This window comes from Phocoena phocoena, chromosome 1 (genome assembly GCF_963924675.1).
Source record: "Phocoena phocoena chromosome 1, mPhoPho1.1, whole genome shotgun sequence".
NCBI lineage: Eukaryota > Metazoa > Chordata > Mammalia > Artiodactyla > Phocoenidae > Phocoena > Phocoena phocoena.
In genome coordinates, this window is record NC_089219.1 from 112,321,630 (window position 1) to 112,341,510 (window position 19,881).

At 48.5% G+C, this 19,881-nt stretch overlaps 1 protein-coding gene across 2 annotated transcripts in view; it reads right to left on the bottom strand.

Moving 5' to 3' along the window:
* Positions 1–19,881, bottom strand: part of KCNN3 (potassium calcium-activated channel subfamily N member 3) — a 173,057-nt gene that overhangs the window by 15,953 nt on the left and 137,223 nt on the right. The window contains exons 4-6 of one of the 2 annotated variants that reach the window (XM_065872292.1): positions 12,138–12,183; positions 7,477–7,618; positions 400–510 (exon numbers count right to left, since the gene is read on the bottom strand). In XM_065872292.1, the coding sequence (XP_065728364.1) occupies positions 400–510; positions 7,477–7,618; positions 12,138–12,183 (299 nt within the window). The remainder of the gene's footprint in view (positions 1–399; positions 511–7,476; positions 7,619–12,137; positions 12,184–19,881) is intronic. The other variant, XM_065872302.1, reaches the window with a different exon arrangement.

The following is a 19,881-nucleotide window of genomic DNA, read 5'->3' on the forward strand; positions in this document are numbered from 1 at the left end:
GGGTTGGATTTAGATACATTCCCAATGTCGTTTTTAAGACTTTCTACTGCCCTTCCTAAGAAGAATCATGAAAACATTTAAGCATAAGCAAAAACACCTCATGCTGGGTGATTTACTCTGTACCATTAGGCAAGGGGGCCGGGTTACATCATTGTATGCTATAGATTTAATTATCAGGAAAATTATTTGGTTACCTGAACCATGCACAGTGATTTAAGAGAAGACAGGAGCCTTCAGCGTTGGGACATTGTGCCCATTTTGCACTGGCTGTTCGCATGTGTCTGGGGCTCCCTCAACCCTCCACTGAAAGGTGTGGCCCTAACCCACTGTGGCTACTTTCTGACTGGCTCCCATGCTGGTCTTAAGTCCCCCGTTAAGACGTGGACAGTGGCGTTTTACCCGTTTGGTGAGCTGAGTGTCCATCATGAAGTTGTGAACGTGCTTCTCTGCTTTGGTGAGTTCCAGCTTTCGGGCCACCACGGCCACCACCAGGGCAGTACAGCCCGCACCCTGTGAGGGGACAGCAAAAGGACCAGAGGAGAGAGCACATCATTAAGAGGCAGGGCTCAGGCGGAAGACTCCACATGCCCCGGGCCCACGATGGGGTCTCCAGGAGTGGAGTGGGGACTTGAATTCTGGCTGGACAAGGCCAAGCCACAAAACCCATCAGGGCCCTGATTCCCGCACCCATGAAGGGGTCTGCGGTGCTCTTGGCTTAGCTGCAGAGCTGACCTCTGGGAGACTGAGCCTTCATAAAGCTGGCCACTTCTTCATGGAGCAGGATACTGGATGGGGCTGAGGCTCAGGGGAATTTAAAACACCGAACAATCACTTGGTCACCTGCCAGGGTGTGCAGGGAAGACAGAAAATCCACACACGCTCCCCCTCCCTCATGCATAACCCAGCCCCACTGCCAGCTCCAGAGCAGGGGGCCAGGAGGAAAGAAAGCCGCGCAGTATGGATGGATCACCTGTTGGTGGTGGAGAGTTTTCCTGAAAATAATCTAACGAAGAGGCAAAGCATCACCCCGCCAAGACTGCTTCTCAGGGCTACACTGGTTGGCATGAGTCTGTGCACCCAGTGACTGAGCTTGCTCCCAGCTGGGTCTTTTCACTGGAGGTCTAGCCTGTGCCTCCGCACAAGAAATTCAGCTCTTTCTTGCTTTCACCAGGAGGCTCATGAATTCACCATCTTTCAGAGATTTCAAAGACGATAACAACACACCTGCCTCAAATCAGGATTTTAAGGGAACCCGCAGAAGGCGCTCGGTATTCTCCAGAGCAGAATTCTTATTCTGCCCTGGAAGGTCCACTCCAGGGAAGCCCAGGGAGAGTGAGTAAAAGAGGCCGCTTCCTCAGGACTCACTTTCTCTCTCCTAATCCTCTGGGTGCATGCTTGACTGTCTGAGAAATGAGCAGAAATGGGCTCATCCCAACATTCTTCCAAAGGACTTTGAAGTCCTCTTTGCTGTGCATCTTGACCTGGTGGGGGGTGGGGTGGGAATCGAGACAGAACTGCCCCTGCCCTGCTTCTCCTGCAGGCAGCAGACGACAGCCCCGCCCTTGCCTGGTTCTTGGAAGAGAGCACACGCCCCTCGGTGACCATCACCCTCTTTCTGCACGTGGGGCCCTGCACCATCCTGACCTCCACTCATGGAAAGCGACAGTGAGCTCAGAAAAGTCAGCAGTCTGATCCTCTAGACGCCAAACAGGAATTTTAGTTGCCACAGAGCTCAGTTTAGCAATTGAGGTCCTAGGATTGAAGGAATCCACCAATAACATCTGGAGCTCACCCAGTTTAACGGAATGCATAGGAAACCTTAAAGACTGTTTTCAAAGGTACTATAATCCGTACCAGAGTTGGGCGGAACGCACATGGTAGATCAATCCCCTACTCTCTCCTTCATAATCTCTTTCCTTTGCCACAGGTTGCCAAAGGTTGGTCGGTGCAAGGTTTTGGCACGGGTGAAGTTGGCAACGCTTTCCCCTAGCTTTTTACAAGGGTTCCCATGAAAACAATGTCATGTTTCTAGGTACACTTGGTCAGCCACCCATTTCTAGCACAACAAACTGAAAAGAAAGGAGCCTGTGTGAACTTTCCTTTTCTGACCTCATTTTCCTTTCTTGTTCAGGGACGGCCCTGTTTTCTTGGCATCTGTGGCTTGCAGGAGACTCTGTGCCCAGTTTTCAAAGGATATGTATGGGCCGTTGGACAGCCTGGTCTGCAGGTGCCATCAATTGAGCCAGGCCTCTAAAAGCAAAAAATAGCTTAAAAAGAAGCTGTTCTAGAGGGAAGATGTGTGCTCCATTTCCCCTCAAGCAGACCGAGTATATAATCCCTCTCTTTTGTATGGAGCTACAAAAGAACTTTGGGCTGAACGCCCAAAAAAGGGATATATCGCTGTGTTAAAAATGGAACATCAGATGGAGAGGGTTCTTCCCAGGCTCCAGGCTTCCTCATTTCCCTGAGTCCAGGGAAACTCTGCTTAAATCACTCCTGAAAGCTGGGGGCAGAATTAGCCTGAAGGAGTCTCCCTGCTCACCACGCCACTTTGGAGGTTTCATTAAAACAATCAACCATCCACAATCCCGAAGTTCCAGGGTCTAGATGGATTGCTCCATGGTTCTTGCTATGGCTCACAACCTAGGCTGCTGAATGCAGAAGGGTTCTAATGAGAAGCTAGAGTGTTCTAACTAAGGAACCATCTATCTTATATGATTAAGATTCATTTCTGCATGGAGGCAGGAGGCTGGGCTAGATGACATTTCCCAGTTTCTTTCAACTTAAAGATGTCAAGGCTCTCCTGTGGATATTTCTCTGAAGGATGCTTGGTTCTTAGCCCTTAATTCTAACTTGAATAGATAGCAGTGGATACTTTCAACTTTTCTTTTAGAAAATCCATCATCTGGCTGAATTAGGGAAGTAGCCAATAATGAAGCCTAATCTGGTCATTCCCATTAAGAGGCAACCTTGTAAAGATGGGGTCAGACATCAGCAACCTTCAGAAAGTGGTGTTCAGGGTGCTGAAATACAAACTGATCCTCTCCAGAGTGTGTGTGTGTGTGTGTGTGTGTGTGTGTGTGTGTGTGTGAGAGAGAGAGAGAGAGAGAGGAGTGGGGGAGGGGAGGGGAGGGAAGGGAAGGGAAGGGAAGGGGAGAGGGGAGATGCAGAGAGATATAGAGCTGGAGCAGAGACTGAGACAGGGAACAAGTTGTGCTGCCTCCTCAACAGCATGGGACAGACAGGGGAAGTGGAAAGGAAGAAGCAGACGGATAGGAAAAAAGGATGGGCTGATGGGAATTGAGTGGAAGGCAGGAAGGACTTGAGTCAGAAGTTAATGGTCAACTTTGGCTCTTTAGAGGAAATAAAGGAAGCACTATGGGATTCCCCCTCCCTCCTGCTGTATTCACCTTTCATGTGGTATAATGATCACCTGTGTTCCTTTTGGGCCTTTTTACTTAGATGAGTTTATCAGCCTGACAGGGCCCTGTTAGCAGTTTGGGAATGCTTATGTGATATGGCAGGGATGCGGGTTGGTTTTAAGAGACAAATTGCCAAGGGCTTGGCTGATCTGGGTGTGTGAGAGCTCCTGCTGTCCTAGCTGTCCTCGTGTGGAATCTCAAAAATGGTTGGTGGATAGGGGGGCCACGTGAGGAGAGATCGGAGTGGGACAGAAGAGGGTAAGCAGCTGCTGGGATGACTTCCATGGGGTCAGACTGTGGAGCAAATCCATGACTCAGACTTTTGCCTTCAGAGGTGCCAAGTCCTGAATCCTTCTTGACACCAGCTGAATTCCCTGGGTCTTCTCTGTCCAACACTATTTCCATGGGAGGGCTGTGGGAGGGGAGAGGGTTCACCTCTAATGAGGTCGTACTTGCCAAGGTACGTGGTGAGCAGAGTACAGGAGTGAACAGAGAGAGGAGCAGCTGGCCTGCGGTCAGCATGCCTAACTCATCCATAGATCTGGACCCAAATCAGAGACCCAGTCTCCTCCACTCTGGTCCTCCTACTCCTTGTTTCCAAGAGACATTTTCCAGCTGGAAAACCTTAAGAGTCTCAAAAAACAAGTATCCCAAGGGGAAAAGTATGAGGTGTACTTAACTAAAGAAGCAAAAAATAAAATAAAATAAAACATAAATGAAAGTGACAAATGGAGGAGGGAAGCCTGGAGGATTTACAGTTGGATTCTGTTTCTGCAACAGATACCATGTAACAACTAAAATAACATCAACTGGTTTGAAACCAAGGTGTTTCAGGGAGAAGCTCATCCTCTAAAACTGACATTAAGCAGATGTCTTACTGAGCCCTCTTTCTCCCTCCTCCCCAAATGACTCAATTCGTGCTACCTTTTACTTCATCATCCCTTTCCTTTTGCAGTTCAAAGAAGTCTCTCTCATGAAGCCTCGGGGAAAAGCTCAGTGACCCCCACAGATATCCTGGAAGCTTTTGTCTATTTGTCCCTAACTCATGAAGGGTCCACAGAGTGAGTCCAGCTTCAGAAACTGGCTGTATTGAAATGGGATTCCTACCAAGGAGTCTTGGGGGCCCCAAAAGTCTTCCAGATGCCTGCAGAACCAAAAAGCCTTCAAAGGCCCATTCTGGATACTAAATATTGCCAGCTTTCTCTCTACCTTGTAACTGTCATCATAAAATTCTTTATGGAAAGATGATGCACTTTGAGATACCTGCTTTTGTGGGTGAAATCTCTCAAACACACCAGGTCTGTGACAACAACGTCAAGTTGTTCAGACAATTATATACCCTGCTTAATGGTTGATAATTACACCATTACTGGGATTGCCAAGAGAAAACAATGATTAAGACTATTTACAGCCCGCACACACAAATTCTTCCTTTCCCTTCCCAAGCAGGCCTTGCCTTGGCCTGCATGGTGTCCATGGTAACCAAACAGGAAGCCCTACCTTTAGTAAAGGCACTTGCAATAATAATCAGGAGATGTACAAAGTGTCGGGAGGCTGGGAGAGGGGAGGAAGGGATTCTCAGCCATGCGAAACCCTGGAAAGGAGTGACTCAGCTGGAAAAGTCACATTTGTTAGTAAAAATGCCACCAGGGTTCCTCACTGTCAGACCCCAGAAGGAGGCAGCTGATTTTAATTTGGGTAAACACACTGACAATGAGAGGAGGGGAGCTCCCTGTCCCTGTCATAGATAGGTGTATATTTACGCAGCAGGGTTTGTGCAAAAGTAGAAGATAAAAGGCATGTGCTGTATTTTTAATATGGGGGGTGGGTGTCGGTTCCTCCTCACTTGTTTGTTCTTTCCACTTTGATCACACCTCTCTCCACAAGAAACAAACACTCCTTTCCAAGGAGCTGCTACAGCCCCAGCGGTGCTGAAGACCACACCCCAGTTGAAGGCAGGGAGGGGCCCAGGGGTCCTGCCCACCACCACCCCCCAGCCGTGCCAGAGCAGAAGCCCGGAGATGCAGGAGTGAGGGAACCAGGGAAATGGTGGCTATGGGGCCGCTTCTTGGATGGGGCACAGCTCCGTGCTGAGAGGGCGAATGGCTGGCATTTAAAAATAACGGAGGCTCCACACAGGGCCATCCACCTATTGGCAGCCCGGCTCCGTGCGGGCCTGGCTGAGAGCTGGTGCCGAGGCACAAAGCTTGCGCCCCACGAGCGGCTCTGAGACAGGAAAGCTTTGGCCTTCGGGTGGCATTTCATTCCCTTCTGGAAGGAAGAATCATTCCTTGGTTTCCTGGTGACAGCTGGAGCTGTGCCAGATAGACTCCTACTAACCGATGGGAGGTATTTGTTCTGAGGCCTTACACTTACCCGTGATTTATCCCAACCCCGGCGCTAAGCCTCTTCTCATTAACTGCGGCCCAGGACCTGCTAATATGCATCGGCTCTGGATTTCAGTCGAAAGGGGAGAGGACGGTGTCCAGTCGTGACATGGCAGCGCTGGACCCCTCCTGCTCACCAGCCCCACGGCCCCAGGCCTCTGACCCTATAGCCTCTGCTGCTCTGAGCTGCCTTGTCACCGAGATCAGTCCCAGGAGGCCACCAGGCTGGTGAGGGCTTAACCCCCTTCCCACTGCAGAAAGGAGTCACTTCCCTTTCAGGAGGGTCTTTTGTGTCCTCCTGGAGAAGTGGTGGTGGTGACTGAAATCTGAGGGAGCCCTGGAAGGATTTTGATGATGGGGGGTGCAGAGAGGGCTCCCTGGGGAGGGCTGCTGTAACCAGCCGCGGCGACCTAGGACCAAGTTACAGGCCTCCTGTCCACCCTCACCCCCACGACACCCAGGCTTAGCTGCCCGCTCCTTCTCTGACCCTCGGCTTCCTCTTCTGAAAGGAGGACCCGGTGTGTTTATTCTGGACTCTGGGGTTCTGGGAAGGAGGTCAAAGAGCAGGGCTGCCTGTCCTGGCCAGAAAGCACAGCAAGGAGAAGAGCCCTCACCCCCGGCCAGTGAAGGAGTAGTGGCGGCAGGGACGCCGAGGGCTCGCCAGCACTGAAGGCGGCGCAGCTCCTTGTTGCTGACGGAGTGTGTTAACATAAAGCATTGCAGTTTATCCCCATCACCAGCCAGGGAGGAGGGCAGAGCAGGCCTCCCATCCGCACTTTGTACTCGAGCATGCTGAGGTCCAGCAGGCTAAGTGCCCTGCCTGGAGTCCACAGTGAGGTCATGGGGTCAGAGGCCTGCGGCTGTGGGGCTGGTGAGCAGGAGGGGCCCAGCGCTGCAGCGAGCAACAGGGACTCAGACTCTGGGGTCAAACTCCCTACCCACATCTCTCCCAAACTCCGTACTGTGTGGCCATGTGATGGGCACGAGTGTGTGCAGGGGTGGGGGATGGCAGGGTGATGGGCGGGAGGAATATACACCTTGAAAGGAGGCAGCACAGCTGCTGGACACCTGGGGAGAGATGGGGGATGCAGTCACAGGCTAGCCGGGTGCCAACTCTGGGAGAGAACTGGCACTCGGAAACTGGCACCTCAACATTTGGACGCAGAGGCCAAGAGTTGGCCCAGGGCCATGTCATCAAACCAAGACCGAACCAGTGGCCAACCCAGTCTAGGACACGGGTGTCTCATGGCCGGCTCAGTGAGTTCTAGCTATACTCTATCAGATGTGGTACCAAGGTCTGCGGGGCCCAGGCGACAGGAAAGAGGACAATGAACTGCAAGCCCTGATGCTCACCGGGGCTGGTGGATGGGAGCAGAGGGTAAGACCCACGGCCAGCTTCTCTCGGCCCATTTCTGGGGGGCTAGGAAGAGGCCACTAGCTGTCAGGAACCGGGACATGGTCCTATCTTAGACAAGGAAATGAAACAGTGAGAAGCCACGCAGATTTCACATCCGTCTTTCTACGTGCAGGGACATACACGCTGGCCTGTTAACTAGCAGCTGGCCCCATGCCCGGATGAGGAGGGCCCCCTGCACCCACCATAAAGGCGCTGCTCCTAGCAGCATTCACTGGGTGGGGAAGGGTAACTGGCCGAGGCAGGTACTCACCATAATGCCCGTGAGAAGACAGACACCTTTCCCACAGTATGTGTGGGGCACCATATCCCCATAACCAATGGAAAGGAATGTGATAGAGATGAGCCACATGGCACCCAGAAAGTTACTAGTTACGTCCTGCTGGTCATGGTACCTGCCGGGGGGGAAGACAGGAGTTAGTTAGTGGAACTGCCATTCCCGGGAGTAAAGGCTCTGGGCAAACCTGGACAAAGGAGGAAATGTGACATTTTGCTGAGATGGAGACAGCAGCGATGGTGGCACACGGATCTCTTCAGGAGACTGAAGCTGCCGCAGCTCTGCCCACCCAGGTCCTGCCTACAGTTCTCCGTCCATCCCCCCAACCCCCCACCACGAGCTTGGTCCCAGCGGTAAAATGTTTCGTCATGATTTGCACCGTATCACAGACGTCCTTTCAGTAAAATACCTTTGGATGAAATCATGCAGTAACAAAATTTAGATTTTCCCTTCCAAGCTGACAGTCTAAATGTATGTGGATGTGATTAATCTGAAATCACAAGCTCCTGAACAAGGAAAATGTCAAAAAAAATCACCAAACGCATTTAGCAATTTCCCCTAAGAAGGCTGATGGAGCCCAAAGACTGGCACCTCCCAGGTGTCTGGAGGGAGGCTGCGGTAGCCGGGGCTCTCTTGGAGCTGTTTCCAGGGGGAGGCTCTGGAGTCTCCATGGAGCCATGGCCTCCTCTTCTGAGCTGGATGGAGGCTCGTGGCTGTCCTACCCTGGGAGTAAGCAGCTGGAAATGTATCACCACCATTCCCTCTGCCGGATACCCATTCCACCCCATCCTTTTCCTCCCTCCCTTCATCCCCAAACACCAAGGCCCGCTGTGGGCCAGGCTCTGTGCCAGGCACTGAGATAGAAAGATGAACAGGATACAGCCCCTGCCTTAGGGTTCTCAGCCCAGGGCAAGGGTCCATCAAGGATGCAGACATTTGTGAAAGCATCAGTAAGTGAGTGGACGAGGCACCTGGAGGACGGGAGGGAAAGGGCAATGACCTCGACTCAAATGCAGGAGGATTAGTCAGAGGCTTGAGTTTTCCCGGCCGGCTGGGGGAAGGGAGTTCCAGGCAGAGGAAATGCTCTTATGAAAAGCCAGGGCCCAACCCGAGTGCAGCAGATGGGCCTGGCTGCACCTGGGGTGGCAGGGCAGATGAAGGTGGGTCCTTTCTCAGAATGTTCTCTAACAGGATGAACCTGAATGACAGGGATATCACTCCTTGATAAACTCTTCCCATCAGGCTCTTGGAGGCCACTGGATGGGAAAGGTGAGATGGGGCCAGGGAGACCAAACCATCCTGGTTGGCTAGAGCAGAAAGCCATTTAGGAACCTTAATCTACAGAACTGAGTTACCAGCAAGGCTTACATGACGTGCTTGGGATGGGGTCTGGTACAAGGAGGCCCCCAGAAAGTATTAGCTGCTACCATCAGTGCTCTCCCTGAGCCCCACACCCCCACCAACAGGGTCTGGCGCCCAGTGGGCAATTGACAAATGTTGCTTTTCTTACCCTTGCCCCCCACCCCAGGTCAGGTGTGCTGGCAAGGTTGCAGAAACAGGTGCATCTGGAGATGAGCGTAAAAGGAGGCAGAAGTCTGCTCATCAGAAAGGAGATGGAGGGCACGTAAGTGGGGAACACCAAGGGCACTCTGACGGATCCCGTTTATTGACTCACACTGTATTAGCAGGAGCCGCACGATGCAATCTACCCTGTGGCTACCTAGCACTCTGTGTACAAACGCTCAGATTCTCACAACATCCTGTCAAGTGTTTTTGCAGGTAAGCAACTGGAAGCACAGAGGCATTGAGTGACTTGCCTGAAAACACACAGGAAGTAACCAAAGCAAAGCCCATGCCCTTTTCGCTACTCCTTCAGCATCAGGGAGATGGAAGTTTTAGCAACAGGAGGGCACCTGGGCTCCAGCAGCAAGTGATGAGGTAGCTATGGAGACCAAGGGTCTGATTTTGGAAGGCCTTGAATTCCAGGATAAGGGGTTTGGATCTGTTCTTAAGAGGCCTTGGAAATGATTCTTGGTTCTTGAGCAGATGAATGACAAGATGACATGGCCCACTGGGAAGACTGGTCTGTAGGTGGTAAGTAGACAGATTAAAAAGATGCAGCACAGGGGTGGGGTAGCCAGGTGGGAAGCAAATGCGCAAAGCCAGGAGGGAGGTGCAGGCAGCAACCTTCATGGCCCACCTGAGCCTGGCCCGAGCAGATCCCGGTAAGCACATCGTTGGTGGGCCGTCCAGCCCCAGCTTGAATCCTCTACCAGCAACTAGAGGAGGGTGGCTTTAGCCTTTCATAGCTGTCTGCACAAGGGCGTGCATGCCCAGAACTCTAGGGGTGACATCTGAAAAGCAGACATCCCTCCCCAAAGCTCTGCTGGTTAAGTTGTCTTACCTGCCCTCCCCTACCTGCTTTGCTTGCTCCCCAGTGATACTCTGTGGCTACCCAGATGGCACCCTGGCCGCCTGCTCCTTCCAGTTGGCCTCATGTCCCCAGGGCTGTGCTGTGTCTGCTCATCTGGTCACGCTGGAGTAGCATAGGCTGTTGGTGCCCAGGTCTGATCCCCAAGAGGGAGTGTGCCCTGCTCTGTCCCGGGACGCCAGCCCCATCCCAGGTCTGACATGGCCTTGGATGGGCAGCCACGCTCCCCATCCCATGCCCCACAGCCCTGGGTCTCTGCAAGGCCCTTGGGCTGATGTGGTCCCCTCCACTCACAGCCTGCTGCTCTTCGGCCAGGAAGAATGGTGGTGACCATGGCTCTGAGGGCCTGTGCTGAGGTTAGTGGCGGGGATTCCTTCCCTGGAGGGATGGACTTTGGAGTCTGTGAAGCAGCGAGACTCAGTGACAGGTTGAGTGCGGGGACACAGACGGGGCAAGACTTAGAGATGGCTCCATGCCACAAGCCAGCAACAAGCAAACACATGTGTAGAGTACAGCCAGGGTCGTCATCTCCTGGAAGGGGTCTTAGGTCAGGTCTGATGACAGTGAGGTTGAGGCAGTGAGCAGAGAGGAGGCGAGCCTGTGGTCTCGGGCTCAGTTTCCCTGGCTTCAAGCCCCAGCTCCACCTTAAGTAGCTCCACAGCTGTGGGCAAATGACTTAACCTCTCTGTGACCCAGTTTCTTTATCTGCTGATGGGAGGAGTAAGGAAAATAATTCACCAGCAATATTAGCACAGTGCTCGGCCCAGAGTAAGTGCACACCAAGTGTCAGCAATTACCACTATTGCTGAGATTGGTATGTGTTATCAGTCTGAGAAACAATCCATAGAAAAATACAGTGGCAGGGATCTACAAGTGCAGTGGGTAGAGGGTCCCAGCAGGGAGGGAAGAAGATGGAGGGAAGGATGAAGATGGAGGGAGGGGTGAAGATTGAAGGGGGGATGATGATGGAGGGAGGGGTGAAGATGGAGGGAGGGAAGAAGATGGAGGGAGGGAAGAAGATGGAGGGAGGGATGAAGACGGAGGGAGGGAAGAAGATGGAGGGAGGGATGAAGATGGAGGGAGGGATGAAGATGGAGGGAGGGATGAAGATGGAGGGAGGGAAGAAGATGGAGGGAGGGATGAAGATGGAGGGAGGGATGAAGATGGAGGGAGGGATGATGATGGAGGGAGGGGTGAAGATGGAGGGAGGGACGAAGATGGAGGGAGGGATGATGATGGAGGGAGGGATGAAGATGGAGGGAGGGATGAAGATGGAGGGAGGGAAGAAGATGGAGGGAGGGATGAAGATGGAGGGAGGGAAGAAGATGGAGGGAGGGATGAAGATGGAGGGAGGGATGAAGATGGAGGGAGGGATGATGATGGAGGGAGGGGTGAAGATGGAGGGAGGGATGAAGATGGAGGGGGGAATGAAGATGAAGTGGGAGGATGAAGATAAAGGGTGATGAGGATAAAGATGTCTTGGCATTTAGGCTGGAAAACCATCTGATGAAGGGATGAAAGGAACCTACTGTAAGTTCTTGGACAAAGAAGGGACATGAGACACTTGGTATCTGAGAATGATTCTTCTAGCAGCTACACGTAAGACTGATTAAAGAAGACAGGTCCCAGACAGCGAGAACCTCTAGAAAGTTTGCAGGTACCCGAGGAGAAGCAATGCAGAGACTTGAATGCTGAACTACGGGGTTTGACTTAATTCGCAGCCTATCTTCTGTGGACTTATTGGCTTTGCTGTGCACATGGGTCTCTAAAGTCCTCGTTTCTTTGCTTAAACTAGAGTTCCTGAGCTGCTCGGCTGCCCTCAGGACCATGGCCCATCCTATTCATATGTGGGTGGATTCCGAGGTAAAGAGATCAGAACTCAAAGCGGAACTAAATAAAAGCAACCAGTAATGTGTCTCTCTTTTTAAAGTTGAGGTTTGATTTACTGCTTCACTTTTCTCTAAATTCTCTTTATGTTCTTGTGGGCTTCTTTTTCATTCACCATTTAAAATCCCTTGGTGCTAACTATGTGTGCTGAGGAGAGGAGAAGCGGATCTTCAGGATGCTCTTCATTCATCGTTTGTCAGACTTTGATGATCTCCCCTCTGACAGGGGCTATTGAAAATCTGGAGATGAGTCGGACATGCACCCTGCTCTCCCGTGGCTTGGAGCATCGTCATGGAGATAAGATACACGTGCAACTCACCAAGCAGGAAGTGATAAGTGAGAGAGCAGGGCTGGTGATTCAGGACCGTGGGAGTGGAGAGGAGGGAAAAATTGTTTCCAAATCTATTCACAATTTTAGAGTGGTTTACACTTGTCACAAACTCACATATTAATCTCATGATATTTTTTGCAATAGAGAATTTTTTGGAGAAAAGAGTCCCATGTTTTTCCTTAAAGGCTAAGGAGGAAAAGGTTGTAGGTATTTTTTAAGGGTTATTATAGTTATTAATTTATCATTAGCGTGTGTGGACTATGGTTTTTTCATTTTTTAATATTATGAAATAAATGATAGATATGAAAGATTGTACAATTGGGTAAAGATGGTAGATGAAACACACATGTTACTTTTGCTCTCTCTTCACATCCCTCTGCAACTAACAGTTTTAGTTTCCTCCTTTTAAAAATAAGCAGACAACCAGGAATCCCCAGACCTCTGAGGAAAGTCTCAAATATTGAAGACACAGACCAAATCAGTCAATTAAAAAAACAAAGAAAAAAGACTCTGGATCAAATACTAACCATTAACAGAGAAGAACTCTTGAAACAAATCCTGTAGTTAACATCTTAAGAGAGAGAAAACAAGATATTGGACCCATGAGACAAGAATGGCATGCTATACCAACAAAGTCCTCCCACAGGGCTGGAAAATAAATTGAGGAAGTTTCCCAAAAGACAGTGAAAGAGATGAAAATAGGAGAAAAATAGTGAATCAATCTACCAATTCAAATACCGAGAGTCTCAGAAAGAGAGAACTGGAAAAAAAGAAGGAGGAGGAGAAAAAAGGAAAAGAAGGAAAGAAGTAATCATTAAAGACATCATTACAAAATTTCCCAGAGCGGAAGGACACACGTTTCTAGATTAAGGGCCCACTGTTCCCAGCCCAGTGGATGGAAATAGACTCACAGCAAGGCACATTATTGTGAAATTTTAGACCACCAGGGGGAAAAGAGAAGATGCTATGGAGCTTCCAGGGAGACAGAGAGAGGTCAGACACAAGAATCAACAGTCAGAGTGACTCTGGACTTTTTCACAGCAACACTGGAAGCTAGAAGGCCATGGAATAAAGACTTCAAAATTCTGAAGGAAAATTATCTCCAAATCAGAATTCCAAACTAGCCAAGGCTCTCAAAGATTTGCCTCCTTTGCACCCTTTCTCATGAAGCTACAGGAGGGTGCGTGTCACCAGAGCAAAGGAGTAAACCCAGAAGGAGGAAGCCCTGAGATGGAGGAAACCGGGGATCCACAGAGGAGAGAGGCCCGGGGTGATGGCACCAGGAGGTCCTTGGGTGACGGCCATGCACCAGGCGTGGAGGGCAACCCGTCCAGACTGGAGCAGGTCAGACAGCTCTGGAAGGTATTTCTCCAGGAAGATGAAATTGATAGAAAACCTGCAGTGCCTAAACATCCTGAGAAGAAATTTAGACAACTGTCAGAGTCTAGAATTGAGTTAGTGATAAATACACAGCAAACTAAGCAAATGAACAAACATGGTAATTAACCAGGAGAAACAAAAAGTTATGCAGGGAAGGAAAAGCTATCATCCTTTACTACAAGGCTCAGCTCTGAATAGAGTCAAATTAGTGTCGGCTGAGTAATGTAAACACCGATTACTGATCTAACCAAAAACGTGATATAATGATGAAAGGAGGATGGGGGGACAGGAAGAGTTGGAGGGGAGGAAAAGGAACTAAATCCTCATCTTCCGCTGTGGGAAGGGGATAGATGATGCCGAAACCAAAGCACCGAAAAGCAGCAATACAGTGTGTTATGAAGAGACATGGAGGAAAAGGTTAAAATTAATTAGCAAAAGAAGGTAAAGGCGCTACCCCTGGGGAGGCATAAATGGGAAAAACTGGTGGAGGACAGCAAATACCACAGAACAATTGACTCTAAATGTATGCAGGTATAACTTCCATAATATCAAACACAAAACTAAACCAAAGAGAAAAAGACCACAAATATATATAACATAAAATTAAGTTACAAAGCGTAAAAGTAAGCACTCCTGAACTCACGGTCCTGTTGAAACTACTTGTGCATTTTCTCTGTTCTCAGCCTCCCACGTCCCCCCAGAGATCCTCAACATCCTGAATTTCATGTTTGTGTTCTTGTTTTTCTTCACAGTGCTTCTCTTTTAAAAAAATTTTTAATTCTTTAATTTAATTGAAGTATAGTTGATTTACAATGTGTTAGTTTCAGGTTTACAGCAAAGTGATTCAGTTTTATATATATGTATATATATATATTTCAGATTCTTTTCCCTTACAGGTTATTACAAAATATTGAATAGACTTCCCTGCGCTATACAGTAGGTCCTTGTTGGTTACCTATTTTTTATATAGAAGTGTGTATATGTTAATCTCAAACTCCTCACAGTGCTTCTACCTAGCTATGGATACCTACCTAAACAATATATAATTTAGTTTTGCCTATTTCTGAATTTTATAAAAATGAAATCGTACCATAAGAGTGTGATAGGCAGCCTCTAAAATGACCCCTGGTATTCTCCCTCCTCCTGGGGTATTCACACACTTTTGCAATCCCCTCCTTTTAAGTGTGGGCTGGACCTAGTAACTTGTTTCTAAGGAATAGAATATGGCAGAATATGGCTATCACTTCTAAGGTTGGGTTATAGGAAGACTGTGGCTTCTGTCTGGGAGATCTCTACCTTGTTCTCTTTTGAATTGCTCTCCCTTGGGAGAAGCCACCCAAGTGGTGAGTGAACTTGGGAGCAGAAACCCCTTAAGTCAAGCCTTACGGTGAGACCACAGGCCTGAACTACAATTTCATGAGCCCTCTTGAGCCAGAGGTACCCATTTAAGCTGTCCCTGAATTCCTGACACATAGCAACTGTGAGATAGCAGATGTTTGTTGTTTTAAGCTGCTAAATTACAGGGCAATTTGTCACACAGCAGTAGATAACTAATACAATGAACTCTTCTCTGAATTGCTTTTTTCCACTCGACATATGTGTTGATATATGTGACTATAGTGTATTCTCATTCCTGTACTGTGCTTCATCATATGAACATACCGTTATTTATTCATTCACCTATTGATGGACATTTGGGTGGTTTCTAGGTTTTTCCTCTAATGAGCAATACTACTACAAACATTCTTTTTTTTTTTTTTTTTTTCCCAGTACGTGGTGCCTCTCACTGTTGTGACCTCTCCCATTGCGGAGCACAGGCTCCGGATGCGCAGGCTCAGCAGCCATGGCTCACGGGCCCAGCCGCTCTGCGGCATGTGGGATCTTCCCGGACCGGGGCATGAATCCGTGTTCCCTGCATCGGGAGGCGGACTCTCAACCACTGCGCCACCAGGGAAGCCCCTTACAAACATTCTTAATCATAGTTCCTGGTTGTGTTAGAGTCTTAGGACACATAGCTAAGAGTGGATTTACTGGTTTGTAAGGCATGTACATATTTAATTTCCTTTGAAAATGTCAAGTTATTTTCCAAAACGGCAGTACCATTAGGTTTCTACCAGCAGTGAATACGTGTTCCTGTTGCTCTATGTCTTTATCAACACATCATCATCTGACTTTAATTTTTGCCAAACCAGTGGGCAAACTGGTATCTCATCATGCTTTTACTTTACATTTTCCTGAGAAAAGCTGTGTATCCTTTTATATGTTTATTGGTCATTTGTGTCTCCTCTTCTGTGAGGTACCATTCATGACTTTTGCTCATTTTTCTATTGGTTTGTTTTTCCTTTTTTCTAATTCATTATAAGAGTTCTTTATATAATTCTAGATAAGAACTTCGTCAGTTTATGTATTGCACATATCTTCTCCCAGTTTGTGCCAGGTCTTTTTATTTGCTTTATAGTACTTTTGATGAACGAAAATTTTAAATTTTACTATAGCTGAATTTATCATCCTTTTCATTTATAATTAGCAACTTGTATCGTTTTTTAAAGAAATCCTTTCCTATCTGCGGTTATAAGACTTTCTTTTAAATGTTTCTAAATGTGGCCTTTCACATTTAAGTCTTCAATTCACCTGGAATTGATTTTGTGTGTGGTGTGAGGTAGGGATACAACTTCATCTTTTTTCATATGGATGACCAATTATCCCAGGTCCACTTAACGAGTAGTTCATCCTTTCTCCCACTGAGAATGCTACCTCTGTCATATAGATTATATATGAAAGTTAAGCTATTTCTGGGTTCTCTATTCTGTTCCATTGGCCTATTTGTACAACCCTGGAGTTACATTATACTCCTCTTTGTAACCTTTTCTGGGTACCTTCTCAGAGCCTAAGGCATGAAAGGTGCTCAGTAAATATTTGTGGAATGAATATGGCCTACTTGTTGCTTTTCCTGTCCCTTTGTGAAAGCGATGCTTGCTTTAGTAATTCAGTGACTCACGTTAAGGTGACTTCAGCTGTTCTCTCTGGCAGATAAACTTTTGTCAAAGTGGCTGCCAAATTCCTTGGGCTTGGAGTTGGTTCTCACCATTCATAAGGACTCAGCTTCTTGACAGTAGAGGTGACCGAGCTCTTTTCATATGGATCGTAGTGATTTAATGGCTCTAGCCATTTGTCCTGGGTCTGGTTTGTTTGTCGGGAATTTTCCAGGAATCAAGCCAAGTGGATTCTTTGTCTTCACCTTCCAGTCATTCCCCAGCTTCACACAGTCAGATCCCAGCCCCCACTGAGCTGTGGAACCCCTGCTTGCTCAGTTCTCCAGTGAAAAACCCAACATGTACCTGACTCAACCCCTTGGTGGCCTTGGATCCCATTGGTGCCTCCCTCCTCAGAACAGTCCTCTTGGCATCTTCAGTGGCTTGCTCTCCTGCCTTCCTCCTGCCCTGACCATCCTTCTTGGCTTCTTCTTCTGGCCTCCTCTTCAGTGTTGCTGTGCTCCAAGCTTGCTTCACACCTTTCTTGCTTCTCTCATGCCTGCCACTGTCCTCGCTGTTCCCTTCTAAATGACCCTTCAAGAAGCAGCTCAAAGCCCACCCTGACCCACCCAGCCAATGTGGGCTCTCTGTCTCTAACCCCACACCACTCAGCTTCTGCACTCTCCATTTGATGCCTACACACTGTCTCTGGTAGGAGACCACCGGTGTGGACCATGGTTAGGTGTCATGGTGGACTACCTATATTTGAATCTGGGTTTTGCTCCTTAGTATCTACATGACCTTGTCCTCAATTTTCCTATCTGTAAAAGGGGATAATACTTGTACCAGCTCACACAGAGTTACCTTTAGGGTTAAATGAGCTAATGTTTCTAAACCATTAGAACAGTGTCTGGCACACAGACACACTAAAAAATGTTGGTTATTGTTGTGCTGTTACAATCTAGTGTGTATAAGCCTGGCTTGTCATAGCAGAAAAGATGCAGGATCTGGAGCTGAAGGACTGCCTTTCATGCCCTAATGGCTTTGTGACCTTGAACAAATTACTGTCTCAGGATCTGTTTCCTCTTTACCAAATCAGGGTATAATAATGTCTGCCCTGACCATCTCACAAGGCTGTGGTGAGGAGCGAAATACTTGTTGAATGTATAAATGAATGATCCCATTTTGTCTTTATCACAAGCCAGCAGGACAAGGTCAGAGGGACAGGGGCTGTTTTCCCAATTTTATAATTAAACCATGAGAAGCTCAAGAGACTAACTGGCTTCCCTAACTTCTCAGAGCAAATGAGTGAAAAAACTGGCCAGAAACCCGTCTTTTTTCTGATTCTAGAAATGGCTGCAGTGAGCAGGACCCAGGGTGGGGCGTGGTGGCAGCGTCCGTGGGCCTGGGCAGACGCCAGCCTGTCCTAGCAACGTGGAGCTCTTGCTTGGTCCCTGCCAGTAGGACAATGGCCAGGGCACTGTGTGTGACTGGTGCGTGAGTACCAGCTGGGATCAGGGGGCCTGAGAAGCTCTTCTTAAGGGAAGACATTTTCATGGAGTCCTGGGTTTTACTCCCATCCCTACCTCTACTTTTGTCTTGGTTGCCAATATAATCAACTCCTAATTATCAAGGGCTCTCATCACGCAGGGGCATGTGATTCCAGCGTTGGGGAGAAAAATCACCATTTCTTAAGCATATTATGAGCCTTAGTTTAGGAGGACTTGAGAAATGCTTGAGGTATATGAAAGAGTACCACTGAAATTCAAAGTTAGCTGAGGAATAAATGGCTTATTACCGTGACTTTAGAGCTACCCCGTTATTCCAGCTACAAGTGAATTCACATAAAGACCAAAAAAAAAAAAATTCTCTCTTCTTAAAAACAGTCTCCCTCATAAACATCTTAAAATATAAAATAAATGGCCCTGGAGGCCCAGGGCTAATCACCAGCCTACTGGACCACATGTCTGACGACACACGCGTCCATGAAGTCACTCCCTCATCTGCATCATTCCTATAGCCAGTGTTCTATTTTTTTACAAGTTGGCTTTGAATTTAGGAAAATAAGGACGTTTCCCTCCACCAGGTAATTCAAGGCAACAGCGCTGAATCTTTCCAAGGCAAACCTAAATCTAGTCTCTCGTTCCCAGCCCCAAGAACTAACAGCATGGGTGCAAAGCCTCTGGTTATTTTTAAAAGGCAAGAAGACCACCGCCACCAAAAGAGACAAGTCCAACAAACAACCAGACAGAAGCAGCTCATCCCCTTTCTGTGACTACGGTGGGTGTGCCTTTTTCTCTCTGAGGCGGTGGCATGCATGCCTCCTCTGGCAGTTTTCCTTGGAGACTTTTGCCAAATGTGGGCGAGTCGGGACATCTGGCTGGTGTCACACATCTGGATGCAACCTCTCTACAGGGAAATCTGAACAAGAATGCCGGCTCAGCTTTTCTTGGGGTGTGCTTGTCTTCTCTTGGGTCTCTCCCTCCCTTTGTTAGGCTAAGAAGTTTTGTTCGACTTCCCCACTTCACAAATGGATACAGCATTTGAGGGAGGCCAGCTGCCATTCCTTCCACGGTCTGTTTTCTTCACAAAGAGGAGCGCTGTCAACCTCGCTGCATGGTTATTAAATTATAAACCAGATGGTTCATCTGGCAAACCTTTCTGAGTCAGTTTCACTATTTGCAATGTTTTCTCTCTTCTTATTAAAAAATATTTCCATGTTTCCTCATTTGGAAATGTTTAATAAAATGCATGAAAATGGAGAAAAACAATATGTTTGGAAGAAGCACTGTTCCCATGGGAAACATGTCTTCCACGGTCTTTGGAGGTGGCGTGGCAGAGAGGGGATGGGGGCTCAGATCCCAACCCTGCCACCTGTTAGCTGCGTGGCCTGGGTAAGGCGCTCACCTCTCCATGTCTTGGGCTTTCCTTCTGTAAAACAAGATGTAAAACCTCTCACATGGGATGATGTAGGTGGTTAAATGAGATAATATGAGACCCCGTGCAGCACCCGGCAGTTACTGGGGGCTCACTACATGAACTCATTCAGTCAGCAACTGTGAGCGGGCCCCTACTATGCGCCAGACTTGGCACCTACTTCAGGGAACTTACAGTCCAGTGAAGGAGGCTGACACCAAGCAACACCAAAAGCTGAAAAAGGGTGAGTTAGAATTGAGACGCATGCCAAGAGGCAGCATGGGGTGCCCTAAGCAGGGACCTCCTCTGAGGATGCAAGCTTCACACAGAGCCACCCAGGACGAGCAGGGATGAGGCTGGTGCACAAGGGTGGGCCGGGGTGGAGGCGCTCCAGGTGGAGGGACTGCCATGGAGAAGGCTGGGGGAACTGGGAGGATGTGGCTGGAGAGGTAGGGCAGATGAAG